General features: G+C 35.9%; 1 protein-coding gene across 1 annotated transcript in view; it reads right to left on the bottom strand.

The window, feature by feature from the left end:
* Positions 1-2,491: 2,491 nt before the first annotated feature.
* Positions 2,492-26,116, bottom strand: part of LOC116162969 (tyrosine-protein phosphatase non-receptor type 9-like) — a 47,876-nt gene continuing 24,251 nt past the window's right edge. The window contains exons 4-8 of the mRNA XM_031476770.1: positions 7,598-7,865; positions 7,100-7,546; positions 6,822-7,051; positions 3,556-3,763; positions 2,492-3,433 (exon numbers count right to left, since the gene is read on the bottom strand). Coding sequence (XP_031332630.1) covers positions 3,204-3,433; positions 3,556-3,763; positions 6,822-7,051; positions 7,100-7,546; positions 7,598-7,865 — 1,383 coding nt within the window. The 3' untranslated portion in view covers positions 2,492-3,203. The remainder of the gene's footprint in view (positions 3,434-3,555; positions 3,764-6,821; positions 7,052-7,099; positions 7,547-7,597; positions 7,866-26,116) is intronic.

Genomic DNA, 26,116 nt, shown 5'->3' on the forward strand with positions numbered 1-26,116 from the left:
AATTTGTCGGGAAAACACTTTTTCTTATTAATTTGGGTGCGTAGAATCCAAATCAATTCGTACTTTTTCGATCAGACTTCTCAATCAAAAGTTATAGGCTAGAAACCAATTTCGAAAAAAAAATTCAAAGGGCTGTAACTTTTGAACTAGTAGCCCAATCTTGGAACTGTTTGAAATTATGGATTCTACAGGCCACATTCTATCAGAAAACTTTTTTCCGGGTCGATCTGAGACAATTTTTTTTTTCGGGGCTCAAAAAAAGGCAGTGTATAACCTTCCTTTTTTACCAAAAATCGACTGCACCAAAATTTCTCGGAAAAACACTTTTTCTTATTAATTTTGGTGCGTAGAATCCAAAACAATTCGTACTTTTTCGATCAGACTTCTCAATCAAAAGTTATAGACTAGATACCAATTTCGAAAAAAAATTCAAAGGGCTGTAACTTTTGAACTAGTAGCCCAATCTTGGAACTGTTTGAAATTATGGATTCTACCGGCCACATTCTATAAGAAAATTTTTTTTCCGGGTCGATCTGAGACAATTTTTTTTTCGGGGCTCAAAAAAAAGGCAGTGTATTACCTTCCTTATTTACCAAAAATCGACTGCACCAAAATTTCTCGGGAAAACACTTTTTCTTATTAATTTTGGTGCGTAGAATCCAAAACAATTCGTACTTTTTTGATCAGACTTCTCAATCAAAAGTTATAGACTAGAAACCAATTTCGAAAAAAATTCAAAGGGCTGTAACTTTTGAACTAGTAGCCCAAACTTGGAACTGTTCGAAATTATGGATTCTACGGGCCACATTCTATAAGAAAATTTTTTTTCCGGGTCGATCTGAGACAATTTTTTCTTCGGGGCTCAAAAAAAGGCAGTGTATAACCTTCCTTTTTTACCAAAAATTGACTGCACCAAAATTTCTCGGGAAAACACTTTTTTCTTATTAATTTTGGTGCGTAGAATCCAAAACAATTCGTACTTTTTCGATCAGACTTCTCAATCAAAAGTTATAGACTAGAAACCAATTTCGAAAGAAAATTCAAAGGGGCTGTAACTTTTGAACTAGTAGCCCAATCTTGGAACTGTTTGAAATTATGGATTCTACAGGCCACATTCTATAAGAAAATTTCCGGGTCGATCTGAGACAAAATTTTTTTTCGGGGCTCAAAATTATTAACACGTTTCTCTAATTGGGGTTGATATTAGGTTGTTAAAAAAATCTATTTTAATTGAACTGTTTTGCAATGAATTTATCATTTTTTGTCGTAGCATGAAAGTGCTGAAATACAATGATAGATGACGCACCTCGTGTGTATTTATATTTTGTTACTTTTAATTATCAGCTGCAATTTAAAAAAAAACTGTATGGTAATTGATTTTCGAGAAAGGAGCACTGTTTTTATGGTGCACCTCAGAGCTACCCCCCCCCCTCCACGGCCACCTTCATTACTACACTAATACTTTAATGGCCCGTAACCTTTGCAATTCCACCTGGCCCTTAAGTACCCAGTCCGCCCCTGTAAATCACCGTTGGTGCTCTCACCCTTCTAATAAGTCGCGTTGCGCATCAACGTAAGTTGTGTATACAGGGTGGTATCTCTCATGAGTAAAAGACGTAAAAAAGACTCTGTCCACCAAAATCCACATACTAAACAGAAGAAAAGTTCATTAGGACCCCTCCCCGCTCGAGTGATACAGTGTAACAAACGTGATTCAAATAACGGGTGCATATAATGCTTTAATAAACAAATACCTATGTATCAGCATTTTACGTAAAATGTAAATAACAAATTGTGTCATATATACATTCATAGTTAATACCTGTAACCTGGCTGCATAAAATTAGGCGCCCTTCAGAAGAAATTGTCTTTTAAAAAGAGATATAGGAAAAAACACACGTAAATCCCTACTTACTAAATATCGCTGTATATAAATTTTTGACTATAGGAGTTGTGTATGTATAATATGCACAATTGTTGTTCACAATGATCACCATACCTGGTACAAACACTGGACCTTTTGAGAGAGCCATGAAGTCGTGGTGAAAGGTAAATGGGTATTGGATGGTTCTGGAAAATAAAATGAAAGCATTTCTTTATTCTTTAAACAACTAAAATACACTATGTACAAATGCACAAGAAAACACCATAAATAAACCATTGACTACTTAAGATATATTAAAAAATACACTGTGGTTCTTTTTTAAATTATGGTAATACTTACAGAGTAACGTAAAAATTGTATGGGGTTTACATTCTAAATTAACAAAGATACCAATAATTAATTAGATCAAGCAGTCTTCAAATTTATTATATTACCAATAGTACCCTAAAAAAGCTTACGCTTCGCTTAAGATAAATTATTAACCCTACAGAACAAGTTTTTAAACCCTGAATTATAGATCTTCAATCACATTCCAAGTTTGAAATACTCACTTCACTTTTCACGAAATTTATTTAAACGTAGAATAAATTAATACTTAAAGAAAGCTGCAATACAAATTCATTTTGTCTGTTGCCATTATGTTAATAAATCTAAATTGCAGTACACAATTTGAGATATGTTAAGTAAATTAAAAGTTACTGCTGAAACATGGAATGACTTATGTTCCTTCAGCAGTTGCACATTAAAACAAAAAATATTTCACTTAATAGGAAATCATTTTAGGCGTCTTTGAAATGTGATAGTACCTACACTTACTTGCAATATTTATTACAAAAAATGTAGCAGAAATGTGAATTTCGTAGTAGCATCCTGCACTATTTACAATACAGAATTGCGTTTTCAAAATGGAAAGTTTCTCAGGCAACTGCCATTTAGGTTAAAATTGGGCCTACAGTATAGTTTAAACAGTATATTTATCTTAAATCCGATTGTTTCATTGACATCAATTTTTTTGTATCTTGCACCAAAACATTAAATAAATTAATAAAAATTCAAGATATTAACACATACTTTAAATAATTATAATTAGGGCGAAGAGTTAATAAATCGGTATACAACATTAATGGTATAAATAAATATTATCAATATTTAAAATAAATCAAATACCTAACAAGATCATCACGTTCATTAAGTTAAAATGTTACTAAACAATTTACTCTCAAAAAACACATAATATTACACATCACAATTCAGTTCTTTACTTCCAAAGTATCATAACTACAAAGTTCACATTTAACAATTAGATGCAAGGTTAAGATTACTCTGAATCTTCATCTGCACCTTGATCAAAGCCAGATAAATCGGCCGACTGTAAACTGCCCTTCATTTGTGCGTATTCTACAAGAGCTAGATGACAAAAAACATACTGATCAGGCATTTGAATGGAATACGCTCGTTGCGACCGTATCTTCTCTACCGTCCCCCGGATGTCCACAGTACCGACATCTTCTAAACGTGATATGCATATGTCTAATGTACAAAATGTACCTGCAATTGAAAAGGTAATCGTTAGTCTGATACAGTGAACTAAATATAAATTGGACATCCTAGTTGCCATCATGACTCTGCTTGTTGGCTTATGTTTAGTACAAACACTTAGATTACCATACCTGTTCGTCCAATACCAGCACTGCAGTGAACAACAATTGGTGGTCCTCGAGGATGGCCCGCCCACGTATCACCGAGGGCTAGAACCATATTAGCTTGTTGCCTTCTTACTCGCTCTAGAAAATCTAGCATCGCCCTAGCCGAATGTGGCACCCCATAATCAGGCCATGATGTGAACTGCCAATGTGAAATTTCTCGTGTTTCTTCTAACTGTAAGATAAATTAATAAATAGAGTACAATTTTTAATTTCTTCTTGTATCAGTAAACACACAAACAAAAATACAGAATGGGCAGACGCACATTTTCCATTTCTCTAAGAGTTATATGGTTGCCAAGGAAAAAAGGAACACTTCTAAATCAATGGTGTTTAGAGGATGTTTCAGGGTTTTATTTAGAAGTTTTCTAGAGTGTCATGAAAAAGTTCTGGAAAGCTCTGATAGTGAACTATGAAACAAACGCCCAGAGGTTTCAAATGCTTGAGAAGGGGTAAAGGTTCGTTGGATAGGGCCACCTAATTTACCTAAGGTCTCAGTCAGCAGTTTTATGATACAGTTAAGATTACTCCTATAATGGCTACTAAAACAAAGGGTTCGTAAATATAACTGATTTCCTTGTTTAAAATGGTCATTATTTACCGCTCGCCGCCAACCATCCTTGAATATTTGTGGTAATTAACCACTTTGGCGTGTACACAACTTAGACCAATTTCAGGTTTTCCTATGTTACCTAGTTATATTTTTTTTGGCTTATTCAATGCCACCCACAAAAATGGCGCACTTTAGCTCAGGCCCTTTTATCAACTTTGGATTTGTGCTATGAGAAAGCATATGTGTTCTAGATGTGCAACTATCAAAAATTTGTCAAAATCGATTGATATTGTTATTTATGCATCAATCTTGTGGGGAAAATACTAAACTCTATTTCTTGATGCATATGCATTTATGGTGCCGAGAATATTTTTAGCCAAAATTTATTTATGCTCTTGACATTCTTGGGAAAAATACCAAACTCCATTGCTCAATGCCCAAGAAGTGACCATGCGTATTTTTGGCGAGATGTCAAAATCGTTATTTTTATTTGTGCACCAATTTGCTTGAAAAAAATACCAAACTCGATTGCTCAATGTACAAAAAGTGTTCCATGTGAATTTTTGTTCAAAAAATCTCAAAATCGTTATTTATGTACCGATTTTCTTGGGAAAAAATCTTGTATCGACTTCGGGTTGTCGCTCCAGGAAAGCTTATAGATTCCAGGTGTGCAACTATCACAAAATTAACTTTTCCCAAAATCTGATCTGAATCCTTATTTATGGCACAAATTTTCTTGTAAAGAAGACTAAACTCCAATGCTTGATGTCCAAGAAGTGATCAATGTGTATTTTTAGAGACGAAAAAATGTTTAACCAAAAGATGTGAAAATCGTTATTTCTGCACCAATTTGTTGAAAATGTCTACTTATCAAACTATGTCTATCGATCTGCCTATGCGAGTTGGTTGCGCTGGCAACACCACGTAGTAGTTTTGGTTTACTTGTTTAGTATTAAAACCCTTGTGAGTGTTTATTGAACTGTGCTGTGTGCTTTGTAACAGTTTATTGTCTTCATTACCAGCATTACTAGTGCTCATAGTGTATTTATTTATAAGATCCTTGTAAGTTTTGAATTGATGGCTGATGGCTCCATCTATTGTTGGAATTTTTAACCACGTCATCTTAGCGCGCATTTTGTGGTTATCGGTTGTCGGCCTTCGTCTTACTTTTTCTTTTGAAAGCTGTAACAAAGTGCACTTCGTTTGAACTAACAACTGAGGCGTTAGTTGAGAACGCATGGAATTTTAATTGCCATGAGCCATATTTTATTAATCTCTGGCAATTGGATTCATTAAATTACGAATTCCTGAATAATTAGTGAACGGATTCGCTTAAAAACACCAATAGTGAGGGTATAATTTGCGTTTCTTTCTTCTCAGTATCCCATTTGCATCTTCTGTAATTGAAGTGTACCTTTTCTTTAGGTCACGACTGATATTTGTCATATTACAATTTCCATCGTCGATTGTTGCACTCATCTATAATTAACCCTCTTATTTAAGAGGCATGGGCATTTTAGTTTATCAAGAAAGAGGGGTTACCTTTGATTTTCTTTTAGGATTTTAATTTTAGGGTTCAAGTCCTACCTCTACCTACGCGTTATAGCTTATCCGATTTATTCGTATTGGAAAGGTAACTATAACCAATATGATTTTAATAAGTTTATAATTTTAGTGCAAACACAAGATACAATTTTCAATCCCTGATCCCAACTGCCAAAACTAATAAAAACAACAGATTAGCCAAATAACACTAGGGCCTACTGGACCATTTTTTAGATTACTCTTTCATTTAGCCAAGCACCGAAGATTGATTTTTCTCGGTCACAAATGCGAAAAAATTAAGAAGCCAACAGTTTCTAAATAAATCAGAAAATTTAATTCTTGTTCCACCGTCTGCCAGTGGCGCACCGAAAAAAAGAACGTGACCCCTAAAAAAACATGCTGCATATTTTCACTATACCATTGACATGACCAATTAATATTAGGCCTTTAGCTTTACATTTCAAATTTGAGCGAAATATCTCAAAAACTGCAGGAGATTTAAACAATCTTAAAATTTTAACACCCTGTAGATCAGTAAAGAAGCGTTTGCAGGCCTGTTTATACTTTTACACTTTCCATAAAATAAGGAAAACTTTGATCTAGGGTTCAAATAGCGTTAATCTTCCTATTTTATTGGTAACATGTACTTTAAAAACCAATCCTAGTTAATAATCCTTACAAAAATTAAGGTACTATAAACTTTCGACGTATAGAGATCATAGTAAAACCTTTATATAATTAACGTTCCGTTATATTCATACCTGATCAAAATTAATTAGCCACAATATCGACCTTCAGTATTATTAGCATCATTATGGAATGCTATTTGCTATTGTTTCTAAGTCATTGGCCCATATACTGGCAATCAATTTCTTCATCAATTGCATTTATTGTGTAGTTATCGCCAATCGCCAATTAATGATATCCCAAACAATAACTTTTATGCAATGGAATAAAAACTGTAGATTCTCTTTCTTTATTTTTTTGATTCAAAAGGGGAACATTTGAATAATTTTCATTAAAGATCACTGTTCTCAAAAAAATGAATGTTAAATTTACCCCTCTATTGGCGGCCCTAGATAGTTACTGTTATACGAGCCCACAATGCACTAAAGCTGAAATAGAATATACATACTTTTGTATTGGTTAGATGTAAAGTAGAAATTGTATAATCTGGATCGGCTTCTATTGAAATAGTTTTAACTACAAAGTGTCCATAACTGGCTTCACCATCAACATCCGCTTCGAAATACTGATGGCATTTAGGACGTCCACGTTCCATAACACGAGTTGTCATCACAATTACTAAACAATGTTGTTCCCAAACCATCCTCCAGAAGTCTGTTGCCGTTTTTAGTAATGGACCTAGTAAGACAAGCTATTAATAAATTTCGGCTTCCGACTGTGACTTACCTTGAGTACTAATAAAAGCATTTTTTTGTTTATAACCATCTACAAAATTTGCATGTATATAATCACTGTCTTTATCACCGTCAACTTCGGAGAGAATCACTCTACTATGATCGTAACACAACACATCGGTATACCTATTCTTAGGAAGGTTATTTTTTACTTTAGCAACGTTAAAAGTCCCTTCGGGTGGCCGAACGCGTATTTCCGCATATTCCTGTATAAGTCCCAACCTGCCTCTTTCTCTAATATAATCTACTAATTGGGGCATTGTTAATGCGGTACCGTCACCATGGAGGGAATCGTCATCGGAAAAACCACTAGATGCACTACTGGGAGGATTTAGATTGGCTTCTTCCGCCCAACTATCATTTATGTTATTGGTCGATGCCGAAATTTTGATATCTTCTGTTGTTCCAAGACGTTTTTGTGGGGATGGCGTTGTGCCATCTGGAAAAATTAATTCGTATTAAACGCAGACGAGATTTAAACACTACCTACCATATTGAGGCTGTGGTGATTCAGGACGGGTGGTCATAGACTGATAGCAACGTAACAGCCAGGCTTCATGGTCCAGCTTGTGGTTTCCTCCCAACTGTGTGGGAAGTGAATCCCTCGGGATGTGACTACTGAGTTGCGCCGTCGACACCGTATATACTCGCTCTCTAAGCTTTTCCCGTACAAAGAGACGAAGAATTTTAAAAGGAGCTTTGAACCATAAAGGCGCCGTCACAATTAGAACCTTTTTGAGTTTTGCTGGGTAACCACCCTAAAATAATATAACAGTTGTTAAAAAAATTTGGCTATTGCGAAAATATTAAAACATGCATTACTTTTTATGTAGCAGTACATCACAAATTCATAAACCGACTAATTGCCTAAAACAACAGTTTATCCGCACTGAAAACAAATGATAATGGTTTTATTGTTTAAGATAAATTTCAAGTGGAACCATAAGAGAGAATTATGTCGTTAATACACGTAAATGCAGCACAGCATTTCAGTAACTGTACACTCAAAATTTAGCTAAATGCAGTTGATTCATCTGTATAATAATTATTATTGTCAATTTCAATTATACTACCATTATTGCAAACACAAGGATATACAGTGCGTTCGAGATAAGAGGGTCACCTCAATATCTCTTTTATTTGGCGAGATACGAAAAATTTGTCAAATGTAATTTTATACGTGACATTACGATCTATCTGATTGCATATTCAAACTTCCCACATCACTTTCGGTTTAACCGAAAATCGATGTAACTTTTGTTTTTCCAATGCAATGCCTATGTTTTTACGATATTTAAAAAGAGCAATCAATTTTCTGTATGACAAGATAAAATATGCATTTGGCTGATACACAAAAGAGTGAAGATTCGTGTTTCAATATTTAGAAAACTTATGAAATCTAGCATACCGTGTGCTGTTAGGATGCGCGCCGCGCGCGTCTGTTGTGTTACACAGGTAAATGATATAGGGCAAAAGTGAATCGTCAAAACGACACATTGAACAAGTTGATTTAGGTCTTCTGCGAGGTTTTTTTGGTTCACGACATGCTAGATCTAGCAGATGTGTACGAGGAGAAATTTTTCATTTGTTTGGGCTAGCTCTGCAAGTGTTTTGAGGGTGGTGTAGTTTACTGCTTACCATTGCACACAGCATATATACAGTTTTTCCACGTTTAAGTATAGTGAACTGGCAGGACATTTTACTGAATAGATCAAGCAATAGACCTTGGCTGTGGTAGGGTACTTGACTGAATATTGTAATTTCTAAGAAAAAATTAATTAACTTTTTTCATCTCTAGACACATTTACATTTCCAAACTTCTGAACCTTTTCACTCAGATCCCTTCACTTAGTTGAAAATATAATGGTACACTCGAAACTGACTATGCGCATTTTGTCCACAAATCTACATTACTACTGGGAAGTATCTGATTGTTACTATATGCGATATGTTTGCCTTTACTAAAAGCATCTGTAGTTAAAATTTCAAAAAATATCCTAATAAATAAGAAAGTTAGCATTAGACAGTCTGCACATGCGCACACCTGAAGGGATATGTTTGCTGTTACTAGAAGCATGCGCATGCGCACATTAACCGTTAAAACTTGTTCAGGTGCCAGGGCTATAAGCTACCAAATTCAATAAGAACAAACTTAAGTATATTGAAAACTGTAGGAGTAGTTAAAGCCTCGGATAGACGGACGGAGCAGGAATCGAACCCGACCTGCCCGCGTGGCAGCTACAACGATTAAACGAACGACGACGACGACCAACATCGGATGGATTACTCCCAAATAAGAGATTGAGCCAGCACTACATTATAGTCAACTTTTCTACTCCACTCGCCTCTTAAACGTGAAGACGATTTTCGGCAGCACTGGAGATTTTCTAAATTCTCATCTGGCAACACTGCACGTTAGCAAACGGTAGATACGAACTCTCAACAGCTAGCTTAACTGATTTTCTTTGCATTACTTTAAAAATCTCCAGATTTTGAAGAAATAAAAGCATTGTATATAAGGTGTATATATATGCAATGATAGAAGGTTTTGGACCTCCTTTATCCTAGATGCAGTACCAAATCAGGCGGCAAAAATATAAAGGGTTTAAAAATTCAAAAGAACGAATAAGGTTTTGAGACATGTTTTAAAATAAACCTGCCCCCTCCCCCTCAACGGAGTCATTTAATTAATTGACCTTGCATTTTTTTGAAAACCCCCCCGCGAACTCTTACTGACCGTAAATTGAAACTTTGATAATAGAGAAACTACCTCTTCATTCATTAAAAAGTAAGTTAATAGTAACAACTCGCAATTCCGTTAGATGAATCGAAGGCCTGCTTGATAGGAAGTTTAAAATTAATTATAAAACAAATGAATAACGCATTAAACAATATTCCGTAATTGTCCATTGTTTCCTAAGCATTAAAGTGGATGCAGGCTTCTTTCCTACAAAAGCGTTTTGCAATTTAGAACTTTCAACATAATTGGCGTAGTAATTGAAGCTCACGTAATGTAAAGATGATTCATTTGTACTACGCGGTGTCGTAACCCAGGAGATTCGCGTTTCCAAGTCTGCCAGGGCTATTATTAAAGAACATGTGTACCGACTAATTACCCGCACAATGAGGTTTACAAAACTAATTCAAAGCAAAAGAGTATATACTCTTTGTTCAAAGGTACACCACCGCATTTCCACGTATCACATGGAAAAGAACTTTGAGTAGTTTTCCTGGTAAAAAATGTGATCGCTTTGTTCAACATTAACAAAAAACATAAGAGAATTGTTTCATTTCCCAGAAATTAGCAATTATAAATTTTTATCATGAGCGTGAGTAACCACGCGCACTTGGCACTTGCTTTGAATGTATGTTGCTTTTATACATAAGTGATAATTACACTATTCAAGGTAGGAAAATGTTGAACTGGATTGTCTCCACATATTCAAATAGAAGTTTCCCATTTCTTAACAATGTGAATAAATAAATAGTTAATATGGCTAAATTATTATTGAGTGCACATTTTTTGGTAGACCTTTGTTACTACTTCTCAGTGTTAAAATTGGACACAAGACACGGGCACTTTCTAGACACAATGACAGGGTAATAAGTTTTTTCAATGATGACTGTAATCAATATTTTATAAATTTTTAATCTCTCCTCGATAACATCATGAGTCTGGTACCACAATTGTCAAAATCATATCTCCTACACAGAATAATTTCAAAACTTTTAGATATTGGGTACTTACTTCCATGAATGTCCTATACTTCAGTACAGGTACTTGATACTTCAAGACAATAAAAGTGGACTCACCATAAACGAAAAATATCCTAGTTCTTAGCTCAAAATTTTGGATCATAAAACACGATCTAGCTCATCAAATACTAACGGTTGGCCTTGTGCTCATAGTTGAAGTGGTACCCCTTCCTCCTTGCGTTTCACGGCTTGTTGCCCACAAACTTGAGCTGTATGCGATTTTTAAAATTTTAAATAAAATTACATTTTCATTGCAGGTAGTTCAGTGTCATTGATATGCAAAAACGAAACAAACAAAATGCATCGGTTCGAAGGACCAATTTGTGACTCATTTGTATGATTCAACACTATGGACTATACTTTCACGAAATGGTGTACTAAAGTCCTCGGACGTTTTTGTAATTGTTCGGTTGTTCGACTATATTTGACTTCAGGAACAACGTGTAAATGAATAAGTTATAATAGTGTAACGTTATTTATAAATTCGGGTTCGATTTATATCAATATTTATTAAACAGAACTAAAACACTACAATCCGTACAATTTATATCGATTATTTATATCACTCACACTTCGCAATTTATCTTTCCGTGCTTGATGTTTACGTACTCGTTCGGTAGTAGACTGCCGCGATGTTCGGTCCGCAACCATTTATACACGCAAGCAATGTAAGTCCAGTACATTCTCGAATAATCGCGCGCGTAGAAAATTCCAGAGCGCCAAAGGCGACGTCATGTCTGGAGCATTTCCGTTACAATAGGTATCCTTAGTAATACAATGCAACCCAATTTTGTATTTACGCTCTCATTGTTCCAGTGATTCCAATCTTGAACATTTTTTTAAATCAAAAACCTGTGATTAATCCGCTGTTTGCAACCGTTCCCGTCCAGATTATAAATAGTGCTGGCTCCGCATCTCCGTCAAGTTTTTTTTGTACTGAATTTAATTTAAGTAATTATACCCTTTAATTTTCAAAGCTCGCCGATTGTGTGCGAACTACCGAAGTTCATCGTATCCTTTAACCAATGCCAATATGTCGCAACAAACATCTTGTCATTTTTCATCAAGTTTAACCAATTTTTCAAAAATAACTGCGCATTCCATACCACTTAAATTGCAATTTTTATGCGCACATTTTATGGAAACGCCGCTTACTTTGCTCACTTCCATACTTCTACTATAAATGTGCCAAGTTGTTTTACGCATGTGCGAAACTATTAATCGAAAAAAATTCGCACAAACGGAATTACACATATTGGAGATTAAAAAAACCCAAAAATGGAGATTTAAAAAATTAGAAATATTAAACAATCTCTGGATGAGAGTTTCTAGTGCAAACACGGTTCCTGAGAAAAGTAACCTAAACTTTGGGGCAGGGCTGTTCCGTGCCAGGTGGTTCAAATGTTTGCACTACACGCTCTTCTACTTCTTATGTCCAACAACAAAAAACAGCAAATTGATATCTCAACAAATAAGGGACATGCAAATTTTTTATTGGCTCATGTCGATTTTTTTGGCCATCTTGCAGCCATCAAGAACCCAAAATACCCTGGAGCTCAAAACAACCTTCATTTTAATCACCCGCGCGTTAGTAAGGGGGGAATTGCATTGAGGTAAAAGTGACCCCCCACTTTTTTTACGGAACTACACGTTTTGAAGCACCAAGAATCGGAATCTCGGCGATGTCAGTCTGTCTGTCGCTGAACCGATTGGAACCAAATTTGGTATAAATATTCTTAGACATAAAAGAAAGAGCTTAAAAAGCTTTTGGGCAGAACGCGCATGTCCAGTGTGTGGGTGGTATCTGTGCTAGCCACAGCAAATTTTTATATTCTATGCACTAGATTTAGTACAGGACCACAGCTTCGTCAATTTCAAAAATTTTTCGAAAATTTCCATTTTGATGGTAACAACAGGTGTTCATTAAAAAAAATTTCTCTGAATTTGCACAAAAATTATAAATAAATCAGGCGCGTAGAACCAAAAAATGACAGCAGATTCGCCATCGGGATCTTCCTTAGGGCGCAAAAGCACTTTTGTGCGGCAGATCAGTATTCTATTAGCCAGTTTTGACTTCATCAATAAGATCTTGTCGAAGGCTACCACATACCCTTTGTCGGTACCCGCTTCCAACGTCCCGTTCACCCGCAATTCGCATTGTGGCGGATTTCGCTAAAAAAACCTCCACAAAATAGTACTTAATTTTTGGGACACTTCTTATAGCTCGAGTTTCTATTGGCGACACGAGAAAGGGGACATCGATTTGAGTTCTAAGACACTTTAAACCGCGTGACAAATTTCGCAGCGGAAAAATCACTAGGTTAGCACCACGCACGAGGATGGCGCCCAGATGACGCCGACCCCACATCATGTATCCCCGTTCCTAAACTTGTTAATTACACGGCCCCGGTAGGTACATGTACACTCCTCGTCTTTCTACAAGCGTTCTCTGCATTTGCTGCCAGTCAGCTAGTCCGCCAAACTGAGATTAAAAGCTACCTTTTTACAATTAAATTTGCAAAAATGCGCTAAAAACAGATGTGACCCTCTTCCGAACTCAACTTCCTCATTTTTCGACAATTAAGAGCCCAAAATAGCCCTTTTTTGATTCTACACACCAGATTTAGTAAACAAAACATGTTTCTGTCATTTTTCTCGATATAAAGGTAACGACGAGATGGGCGTTACACGAAAAAATGAAAGTTTGGAAATTTTCTTAAAATTGCCCGAAAATTAGGAAATCGAAAGCGTAGAATGGCCACAAATTCGTTGTTGGTTCCTTCCTTACAGTGGCGGTCCCATGATTTGGTAAAGGGAGGGGCCCAAACCCGAAAACGGAAAAAAATAAAAGAAATCTCGCATAATGGAAATGAGATCGACACAAAATTGATGAAAAAATGAACAAGTGGGGGGCGTGGGACCGCCACTGCTTCCTTAGGACCCAAAAAAAGACAAAAACGGTGGCCATCCCCGGTCGAATACCACGACTTCCCCTTTTTTGAGATATCAACCTGCAGTTCAGCTATGCATATATCTTGGAACACGTGCCCGTTACGTTTCTATTTACGGAAACGCAGATTAGATAAATCATCGGCATTGCTTCCTCTTATTTTTCTTCGCAATTTTATCTTTTATCGTCTCATGTACAAACTCAAATTCCTCGCGGTTTTTGTATCATTTTTGTTACCTTTAAGGACCAGAAATTCGTATTATTCGTATTCGTATTCGCCATAAAATAGCAAGATTTTTTTCGGATCAAATTATTCACAATCGAATCGTTTAGACATGTAGCGAACACGGAAGCGGAACTGTTACAAAAGTCTAAAAGATTAAAAAAAATAGTCCAAAATTCGTACTCCAAGACACTCACATAAGGAAGGAAACAGGGCACATTGCGTGACATACCTAATAAGAAGAAAATTACTCATAGTTGATGAACTCGATCAGCGCATGATCAACTATCAGGTGATTCCGACGATAAAGTGCGCTAATTTTTTTAAAGTCTCTTCAAGTTTATTCTTAAATGCATAAAAAATGTATCACGGAAAATTTCATGAAATGGTCGACCACGAACTGATTTTTATCGAATTTTGAGAAAGTAATTTAATTTTGCACCTCTTTGACTAGAAATCTTAGAACGAAATTTAGAAAACAGGGCAGGACTACTAAAAACCGAGATAAAATCGTTAGTAGAATTCTTTTATGTGCTATGGACCTGTGGTGGCTGAGAAAAAGACTAAAGAAATACAAAAAAAATTTGGAGTTTATGAGAGTCCCAAAAAGAAATTATTTTGAGCTTTGGAAAAATTCCTACTTTGATCACGTCTTCCAAAGAATTTTTTGTTATTTATTGAACGTCGATTTTTAGTATGAAACGCTGAAACAAATATTTTCAAAAAAACCGACACAGACTTGTAGACAGATTTAATGAATTGCATGATCAAATGCCACAAATTATTTTAAATACTTACACTTAAACATTAGGCAGAGGAAAAATATTTTGGCCAATGTCCAAGTAGAAACGTAAATAATCACTGTATACACAAAAGCCTCAAATATCGACCATTTCCCTCAAAAATTTATTGAGTACTACAGTGACACAGACAACAAATGGTTCATTACGCCCAAGGCTAATCAGAAAATTTAAAGAATTTAATGATATTACCGAAAAGAAATTACATAAATTTAAAACTAGTTTTGGTTCCATTTTGCATTTTAATTACGCTAACGCATCAACAGCGCCATGAATATAATTATGGTATTTTTGCCTTAGTTTCACACAATTAAATTTGTGTTTTAAACAAATTCGCAGTGCAGTGTGAAAGTGTAAAGAATTTGCAAAAATTGGTTCACAGCCGGTTAACAATTGGTAAAGGAACTAAGGAGAAAGTACCTTATACTAATCGATTCGTGATCATTAATATGCGAATAATTTCAGTGTTACGCATATTATTATCGAGGTACATACGTCATGTGGTGCGTTAACATAACTATAGGGAAGGCGAAATACGGATATTTTTGGAATAATCCACGTCAATACTTTTGGCAAAGTGTTAATTTCCAAAATGTGGCAATTGGGCGAGTAAAATCAAAAACGTTCTCGCTAAACAAAAAAGCCGACCACAACCTGTGAAATAAGCGGCAACTCTAATTTCCCCAGTCGCTAACTTACGGTAATGCCAAAAGAGAAACTTTTTAGTAAGGGGCAATTTAACGCAAAAAGTAATATCTACAGTGCGTAAAATGTAAATTATGAAACGTAAAGAGCGTAAACATCTCAAACTGTGTTTAAACATTCAGAGGAATACGAAAATGATTTTCGCGAAAACTTGCGTTCTTTATTCCAATTTCTACAGTGAAAAGATTGAAAAATGCAAACGTCACGTGGGAGTTGAGCACAAGTCAAGGTTTATTTAATTATACCTGTACCATGGCCATTTTAATTTTATATTAAAACTTACGACATGTTTTACCATACACGTTTATTTGTACAAAATTATTATAAAACTATGATATTAGTTGGTTCTCCTACACGAATGGTCATAAAAGGAAACAACGGTAACAAGTTTAAATGGATTTTATAAGTAAACAATTCGAGAAGTTTCTGGTTTATATAATAAGAGTTCCTTTCCATTTAAAGTTCTAACGCTATTACCAATTAATTCGTTGAGTGGATTAAAAAAAATTTAAATGGTGAGATTATTTTGCCGGCAACTGTAACCAAAAAACCTTTTGTTTGTTATGAAATTTGGCGAAAATGTTCTTTGGCCCTTCCTCTTGAATAGCGTATCGATAATCGGGTTTCTTTTAAATTAATCGATTATTTGATTAATCAAGTGCTTGACTAATCGATTATTTCATTAATCGATTAATCGGTAGGTATAATCGATTATTTTTAATAAATCGATTATCGATTATTCAAACCTGTAATCGCCCACCCCTACTCTTGAACATATCCAAAAAACCCTTCTTGTAAAATTTTGTCTAGCTACCAGAACATAATAGTCGAGGAGTCACCCACAAAAATATTTCGAAGCCAAATTTCGTTTTAAATCTTTTACAATTTGGTATCAGGAGGTTATAATGTGCGAGGAGGTGTTTCAGCTCCTAATGCACGAAGTGCCTATCAGAAAATTCTTGATACATGAGTTTTTTTCGATTTCTCCTTAATATTTCGAAAAATATCAACTTTTTATAACTAATTATATTTACAAAATTTAAATTTCCTACCAAAAACGTTCAAGTTTTTTCTAGCATAAACCATTTGGGAGATATACAGGCTGATTTAAATTCCAGGGCCACCACGGGGTTGCGTATTTTGATGCTTAATAAAATGCCGTTTTGAAACTGAAAAAATTGCGACTACTTTCCGAGATTTTTTACTGAAGTTATTTAAAAGGATATTTAAAAATAAATGACACATTATTATAACCACATTTTTTCCTCTACAAGATGCTAGTTTTAAATTTGAAGTCTGACGTTTCGGCTCAGGTGGACCATCATCAACTTTGTTTTTTCTTATGGAAGTCCTTTTTACTTGTTGTATCATTCGATGGCGCAATTTTTCAGATTTCAAAAATGTAAATATCACTATTTTTTAATAAGAAATGGCGCTATTAATTCGTAAAAACCCAACGAACATACACTACCCAAGGCATAAAAGAAGATATTTTAACAATATTTAAAAAAGAGGGATGTTTACATTTTTGAACTCTGAAAAAAATGCTCTTATCAAATGATGCAAAAAGTAAAAATGACTTCCATAAGACAAAACAAAATTGAAATAAGTGGCCATAATAATGTGTAATTTATTTTGAATTATATTTTTAATATATCTTCGGTAAAAAATAAAAACGATTTTGCAAAAACACTATAACCTCGACTCTAACTTTCGTAATTATGAATGATTTCGACCAAACTTAAAGGGTTGGTGTAACTCATAAACAGTCGAGTTCGTAAATCACAAATTCCGCCCTATTGGAACAAAATGGCAGAAAGAAATCTTCCTACACCTAATCGGCCGAGCCGAAAGAGATTTTTTCGTTTTTTTTTTTTTAATTTTTTGGGTCTCGAAGACGAATATGTTCTGCTTTTTCATCAAAAATGAGTTGCTGTCGAGTCGCCTTTGGAAGTTCAAGTTAAATACGATTTCCCATGGAAACAAAAATTCCAAAGGTGACTCGACAGCAACTCATTTTTGATCGCATTGTAGTATAGTAAGGCCGACTCTCGCCCACTTTGAACTTGAGCAGTGCGCGTGTGCCAACTCCAGGCGTGGTTGTTGTCCAAACTAACTAGGGTTCACTGAAAATCTCACTAAAGGTTAACGTGGTTGTTGTCTAAACCTACTGAAGGTCATAGTGGTTATTGTCCAAACTAAAAACGGTAAGGTTTTTTCCTGAACTAATTTAACTGAAAGTTAAACGTAGACAAAAGTACTGTGCGCTCCCTTCAAGGTCGAAGGCATTACTCGATCATAATCTGTGGTCGATGTCACTAAAGATCAAACTTGAAGGTAAATAGAGGGCAGATTTAAAGGTGAAATAGAGGGAAGATTTGAAGGTGAAGTAGATGGCAGAATAGAAGGTGAAGAGCTGTTGCATTTAAAAAATATCAACTTTGGGTCAAATTTCAGAGGTTCTACGTAAAAACATCTAAAATATGCAGTTTTTGCCATTTTTCTATGGTAGCTAGATTATTTCTGTTTGTGGTATTAAAAGTGGCACAGGGTCTCTATCCTTAAAAACAGCTGAGATACACTGCAGTCTCCACCACAATAGGACACAAGGTACAGATAGACAGACCGACGGACCACCATCAGGATTTTGAGTGATTCGGGTTCCTGGTGCTTCCGCACCCAGTTAATCTACTACTAAAATCGCTAAATAAACATAAAAACCTCCAGGAAGTCTAGTTTCCCCACCATGACACTAAACGCCTTCCGACAAGCCTGGTTTCAGCGCAACCACGATTCTTTCCACCCACTAAAGGTGCAGGCATGTATCACGCTAAGAGAGTTTATCACCAAATCCAGGTATGGGTGGAGTCCTCCGACTCCAAACAAATAGGGGTAGAAAAAGGTGTCGTCAGCGCTGGAACCGATCCACACGCTGGACCCTGCTGCACCTAACAGAGAGCCATATTTACGAAGATCATAGGATAGTCATAGTGAACAGAGCATTGACTCATCATTTCCTGGAGGGTATGTCATACCCCCCAGAGCTACATTATTCCACAAAACAAAACCAGAATTTTTGGAAAGGGACCATAAGAAACAGTACCAGGAGCTTATAGAGTATGGAATACTCGTCAGGAAAGGAAGATTTCTCGAAAGATTTTATAGTCCGCAAAACTACCACAATAGTCCTTAAGGCTGCTGAATGTTTCGAGGGAAAATTTTGACATTAACTCTGTGTTTTGTGACCGATACCCTATAACATGGTCCAGAATTTCGGGCGAGCGGTTCATTTATGCCGTTCTCGGTTCGCTCGGCATTAGTATGAACTATGTGTTTTGTGGCCGAAATTGTTTAACGCTCCAGAATTTTGGGCGAACGGTTTGGTTTATGCTGATCTCGCAACAGTGACTTTAATTGCATATTTGGAGAAATGGGAAAAAAAGTGTAACGATCCGCGGACGGAACAAGGGGTGGCGGGGCAACACTTAGGGTGGGGCAGGGGCGACTCCACTGGATTAAATGGTGCGCAAAAGTTTAGATTTGAAAGGCTTTGTGATAGCTTTAAAATCCAACCTAATATCCTTATTTTTTAAATTCATCACTGCATAAGAAATCGAACGTAAACGTAAAAAATGAAAAAAAAATGTTTTTCTCCAACCACCTCAATAAGACGTTATTTTGTGACAGTGTTTGGTACGTAAAATTGGCGTTTTCCGGATCACCATGGCAACTGTACAAAAAGTGGGTACTTTTGGTCCTAGTACCAAAAAGAAATTGACCTTGAAAGTTGACCAATTAAAAAATTACAATCACGGAGATATGTCACATTGACATCGTTTTACATTGCAGGTTGTCAGATATTTCTATACATACAAATCAAATATTTTTGCATATTCAATGCAAATAATGATGTTACCTATACGTATGTACATGTATTGAAAATGATTTACGCTCCCTATTTTTATTTAAACCATGTGTAACGTAATTTACATATTCGGTGAACGTAATTTTAATATACGTAGACAACCCGCCGTCGCGCGCAACGCCATCTACTTCAGACCCATTGCACTATTCTCTGTCATTTTGAATTTAAAATTTGAAAAAGTTTCTTAAGTTTGCCATAACTTGAAGTGGTTGAGTAAATGCGATGCTGCCAGGCTCAGATCAATGATCTAAGCTGCCAGGCCCCCCACGAGCATCTCTACACCTTATCAATCAAGTTCAAAACCAATATTTGAGTAAATGTAATCATACGTGTACGCATTCGTGTACCTACGCTAGTCGCTAAGAAGTAAGAACCAATGAATAAAGAATATTCTTTATTCATTGGTAAGAACGAATAGGTTATAAGTTAACCTAAAAACTAGGGTGCCATGAGACGTGAAGACAAGAAAGCAGAAGTTAAACTAGTGGTGAAACTGTGAACTGAATCTAAATTCGAATATAATTTAAAGTAAAGGGGGTTGGAGAAAAAATTTTGTTTTATTCGTACAAAAAATGCGTTTTCGGGACTCGGGAGGTTGCTGGACTCCGCTAACGCGTCGTCCAGCAACTATGTTCCTCGTCCCGAAAAACTGACATTTTTTGTACTAATGAAACAAATAACTATTTTGCGTTAAGGAAAATAAGTTAAAGCATAAATATTCTTATAAATAAGAAACTTAGCAGTGGGCAGTGTGCGCATGCGTACATCTGGTTTTTACAATATGCGAGATGCTTGTCTAAAAGAATCTGTGGTTATTTAAAAAAATATCGTTATAAACAAGAAAGTTGACATTGCGTAATTGTCAAGATTTTTTTTGGCTCAAGTGCCAGAGCTTTATAGCTACCGAATGCAAAAAGGACGAACTAAATATCTTGAAAATTGCAGTAGTAGATAAAGCATCGGACGGAAGGGAAAAGTGTCCATAATAACACCTTCCAACATGAGTTGAAAAATGCGCTAAAAAAGTCTACGCATAGTGCGGATGGCGATAGCGGATTTTTCATACCTTAATTAGTATCTTGGCAAAAAGTTGACTACATAAGTTAGTTATTGGGCATAAAGGTAATGTATTTTGCAGTTTCCGCGAGGAAATTAATGAATCAAATTTTGCTTTACCAATTGAACTGAAATGAGAGTATGACAGGGAGAGCATAAAACTTATTCATCTTCATCAAGCCAAAGTGGTTTGTCGTTTCACCAACGAACATGATGATAATTGCAAATGTTGCTCAAATTTGGGCATAATCCCGAAGCGATTAGATCACACACATTTCTTGCTGCACTAATGGGGAGTCTATTATCAAAGGAAACATCAACGACTTTCTACGACTTCCCAGTGCAGCGAACGTCCGAAATAGCACACTGTATTTTTTGAAAAATGCGCTAAAATACAATTCACCCGGTATTGTAAACTAAAAAAAATAACAAAATAGTAACACTCTGTGAACGTATCCTGTCCGTTTGAAGAAAATCTTCCCGCTTGTTCTACTCAAAAAATTTTCAACGCCTTCCTCTTCACCACAACCTATGCAAAAATGTTGTTTTTCTTTAGGGTCCTGCGCACTTGTTCCCCATGAAAAAAGGCCTTTTTTATACACACGTATAAATCCCTAAAACACCATGAAATCTCAAAAAATCCATGCATTGATTTCCTTACAAAAACTAATTGCACCTATCCAACAATAAACGAAAGTTTTACAGACTACCTTGGTTATGGAGTATGACGCATCTACTTAACAATACAATGGGTGTTTGAGCATAAAATTATAAATAATAAATGAAAAAATAAATCTTACTTCAATCACTTAAAACGTGCGGAGACGAAGGTGAAGAAAACCCACATCTAGGTATGTACACTCGGGAAACGAAATATCATTGGGGGTCTTAGGAGATCATCTTCGTTCTGGGCGCGTTTGGGGTTAAAGGAGCGAGTTTGATAAAGGTCCAATATCGAGGAAGTGAATGTAAATAAAATTTGCGCTGGGGTCACCATAAACCCTGCTTGGGGGAGTTCAGTGATACAAAATGATTTTGGCGTAATGTGGTCCATTTCAATGACAAATGGCGAAGAAAATTCGTAATTTTAAATAGTGCATTTTTGGGTTGGCAAAAACCATCCAAGCAGGAAGGAAGGAAGGCCCCCTCCCCCCCACGTTTGGTAACAATTTCTTCAACTTTTTTTGTTGCTCAAGGACAAACCCCCAAGTCTACGCGTGTTGTTTTTATTTACTTTTTTGTTACTTGGTAATGCATCACGTCTAGAGCGGTTTAAATTCCTTCTCAATGATTCATTGTTTGGAATCTTCCACGTGTTCGACTAATTTTGCGCATCGAAATCAATTGACTAGGTACGCAGTATGCGAATTTAGGCTCCGGTCATTTCACAATAGGAAGTCGGGACTACAATTTTCGGACCTATTGGAAAAATCACCTGCTTTAATTATCGAACCGAAACGTCCTGCAATCCGCATCGGTTTGTCGCGAACGAGGGTAGTTTTCCCCTATCTACGTTCTGACCACTGTCACTATAAGTACATGTGAGCGACGGTACAGAAAGGCAAAGGAGTAATAGATAATAAAAATAGATTACCTTCTTACGTAATTAAAAGTTGAAATTGGGGAAGTTTTCCGGATTTACCACAAACAAACTACGACCGTTTTTGGCGAGAGCACTGCACAGAAGTGTCTATGTATATTCAGGATAAAACCGTACTTGATTTTTTCCCGAGCAACAGATAAGGACCACTTTGTTAATACGTTCGGCAACTAAATCGATGCTTAAAGAGCGCCGCGACGCTATGGGACGCAAAGCATGCGCGTTTCAAAATAGCGAAGGGATTCTCTTACGATCGAAATTCAACAACCGCGGTGTATATCGCTCAGGATGCGTCGTAATAAGTATTTAAGTCAATTTTTTTGTAAGACGTCGGACCACGTCGTAACGCAATGAAATCGGCTCGAAACACGAATAAAAACTACGGAAGGAGCGGAGGAAGGAACACGCACATTAAAGGCACCACCAAGTATGCGTGCCGTCATGTGAATACTAAATACGTTTATCTATTCTGGCCTTAATTATAATTTTACGGTAGTTTATGGGTCACGTCGTGGGAATACCTTGAGGTTGATCAATTAATTAAATAGTGACATGTTATTATTTTCATGATAATTGAAGCGGTTTAAGACAGCAGAGACCTCTACAGTAACACCGTCACCAACCAAGTGTAGAATTGAAATGTGGCACTAATTATTAAATAATGTTTTTATTTCGACATAATTATTGTTCTGAAATACAACTTCGTGTAAGTTGTGCTGCCTGTATTTAGGCGCGCAAAAAATTATTAACCACATAAACTGATGCCCATTTAAAGAGACGTTACACAAGATATCCAACACAACTTTAGATGAATTTGCATATTAATGAAGACAAATTGTTACATATTGGAGTCAAAGATCAATATGTCTTGTGAAACAACTTATGAATTTAAAAAAAAATTGAGTTTTTGGGACAGTAGCCATTCCCTTTTCCTGCTGATTCTAAATAAGCTTCTCATAAGTTCTCATTTAAATTGAAATAATCGCATTTGATGATGGTTGTTCACCTCTCCATCAGAAGAGCGACCACCAAGCATATTTCATGAGGTCAGCCACGGTTTTTGGTCGAATATCATAAATTGTTTCACGTTGTCCGAATTCCGATCGATTTTGTATCAAGCCTCCATCCAATAAATTGATATACAATTAACCTTCACCTTGAGCCGAGTCGTTAAAATGATGTGATAAGTTCATTCCAATTACGCACAATTTGACGCGCAAGGACAGGCAGATATTTATCTACAATCGAAACTTTAGGAAATCGGTTTTTATGATCAATATCAATACCAAAAACCATGCCGAAAGAAAATTGTAGTTTTGATTTAGTGTAAGTAGGGTACGTTCCTAAGTTCAAAAAACTCCTCGAGATAGCAAATCTCGCCTACATCAATAATTCCATGTTTGTTCATTTTGAGTTTCATGTGCAGAATAATTCGGATGTATTACGTTTCGCTTACAATTGTGCGTGCTTTATGTCAAAACACCAAGTCCCTTGTCTTACCATGAAAATGTCAACTGCAAATTCTTCAAGTGGATAATTAATCATTCTGCCATGTAAAGAAATACCTCCACAAGAAATCCTTCCGACAATTTTTTTGTATCGCGATTCCGTCGTATGTACAGCTTTGATGACCACCCGGTACATGAACGCAACGGTATCGAAACATAATATAAATTTGGGCGCTTCGTTACTAAGAAACCGTAAAACTTCTAGATTTATTTATTTCTTCTAGGAGTGAGAAATAGAAGGTGAAAGTAATGTTTTAATTTGTAAAGCCGTGTAACCGCTGATAAGGAAAAGCTGCCGAACATAATAATTGTGAAGTTTCTAATTATTGTTCCCGTACAGCAAGGGAACAATTAATATTTTAGGATTTCAGCTGCGTTAATTAGGTATTAGCCGATTTTAGATTCCCTATATTATTTTTAAACGAGCATTACCGCTGTAAGGTCGTGTAGTTTGACATTTTGCGATTGACCCGAAATTCCACGTAACAATGGGCAATATTGGTCTACCGAATTTAAAAATTTGAATCCTGCAAGTTCAGTGAGTATAGTTAACCGTAGGTAATTAAGTGTGGTACAGCAGAAGTTATCCGAGCCAGTCGTGAGTGGTCTCATTACTAGTGCGCTTAATTGAGGTAAATTTTAAGATTTAAGGTACAATCAAATAAAGAAGGTTTAATTTTTAGATGTGAACAATCGAATATGCCGGCCGGCAGCGAAATCCGAATTCCTTTGCCACATCTTTTGGGACCGTGTCCAAGATAAGCATGTCTATCATGGGGATCTCAGGAACCATAGAAAATACGATGATTAGAGAAATTATGCACAATTAAAGAGTTACGCTTTAAAGAAAACCAGAAAATTCCGATAACTCCCGCAGATATGCCTGAAAACCCGAAATTTGCAGACTACGTTTTTATTTTTTCTGCGGTTATTTGAACAAATACACAAAAATAAAAAAAAGTTTCTCAATGCCACTTTTTGAGCTCTACAAGGCACGGTTGAGAGATTTTCAATACAACTTTTCGTTTCGGAGAAATTATCAACTTTATTTCTTATATGGCCCATAAAATAGCACATACTGTATTGAGGAGCATTTTTTTAAGGCGAATACAACGATGTACGGCACAAAAAAAATAAATTTGCCAAAACTCTGTTGATTTCAACAAAATGGTGCACCGGCGCACAACATCGTCGTGTGAGAATACCAATCGGGCAAATCCCCTGGAGTCCCTTTACTGAACACCTGGTATAAGCGTTTTAAGTTGGGCGCTTCGTTACTAAGTGGTTACTGAACTTACTTATTTGCTCTAGGAGTGAGCTTTGTGTGTTTTCATTTTGTTTAATTGTTTCCCTTACCGCCGATAATGCAAGTAAGTTTCGTAGTGAATCGATTTTTTTGCCAGAGAAGAAGAGGCAAATATATATTTTAGAATTTCAGACACGATAAGCGATTATTAGCAGGTTTTGTTTTTTAAAGTAAATTTAAACCAAGCATTAAAACTGCAAGGTCGTGCAGTCCTTTTATCCTAGTGTATAATACAAAACTTTATCTTATAACAGAAGCCATATAAATCATTGTAAAGCTTCTGACAATTCTTAATTTAATTTAAACGTCAAAAATAATAAACTTAGGCTCTGGCGTCGCGGTCTTTCTGAACGTCATTTTATATCGTGCTCCGCGTCCCATTTGATATAAGATATCATTAAAATGCACAATCATCTGTTTGACTTTATCTACCCTTACGGTTAAAGAGCGACTTAGCCAACTCATTCAAACCTATTAAAATGTGACTTTCACATCTGCTATGAAATAAATAAAATGTACTATTTAAATATAAATTAAATATTTTAAATACCGATAAATACATGAAATACGTAACATTTTAAACGCATTAATAAAATATTCGGACATTGACACACCCCCGGGAGGGTTGTGTGTAATTAAATTATCGACCGGGATTCCAATTTTACAAATCTTGTTACAAATTGGTAAATGATATCCCTTTAGATTTAGATAAATAGAATTTGTTCATTCGATTTTTTTAACAAACCCGCTAAATTAATTATATGTCCTCGGATATGTTGGAATCAAATGGAATTGGAAGTGGTTGTTACTAGAAAACAAGATGTATCAGCAAAAATTCTTCTGTATCACAATCACACCCCGAATCAATTGCGCCTAAATGCATGTAGGTATCAAACTTTTAAGTGGTCCCGCGTGACACCATCACTAATTAAAAATCGCACTGGGAAACTTGTACTGTTTTTTCTGCTAATGAGTAATGTTTATACGATGATTTAAGAAATACGCCCACATTCTACTGACACACAGTATGTAATGAGTTTTCATTGTTTTTTATTTATTTACCTACCGCTAATGGGGATACTTGATCATTTAAAGGAGATCATCCAATATTTATTTATTGCCGTGCAAAATCAATAAATCGGCATTTGGCGTGGCTTAATGCGTATCAAAAGGACCGATG

This window comes from Photinus pyralis, unplaced genomic scaffold (genome assembly GCF_008802855.1).
Source record: "Photinus pyralis isolate 1611_PpyrPB1 unplaced genomic scaffold, Ppyr1.3 Ppyr1.4_LG2, whole genome shotgun sequence".
Taxonomy (NCBI): Eukaryota; Metazoa; Arthropoda; class Insecta; order Coleoptera; family Lampyridae; genus Photinus; species Photinus pyralis.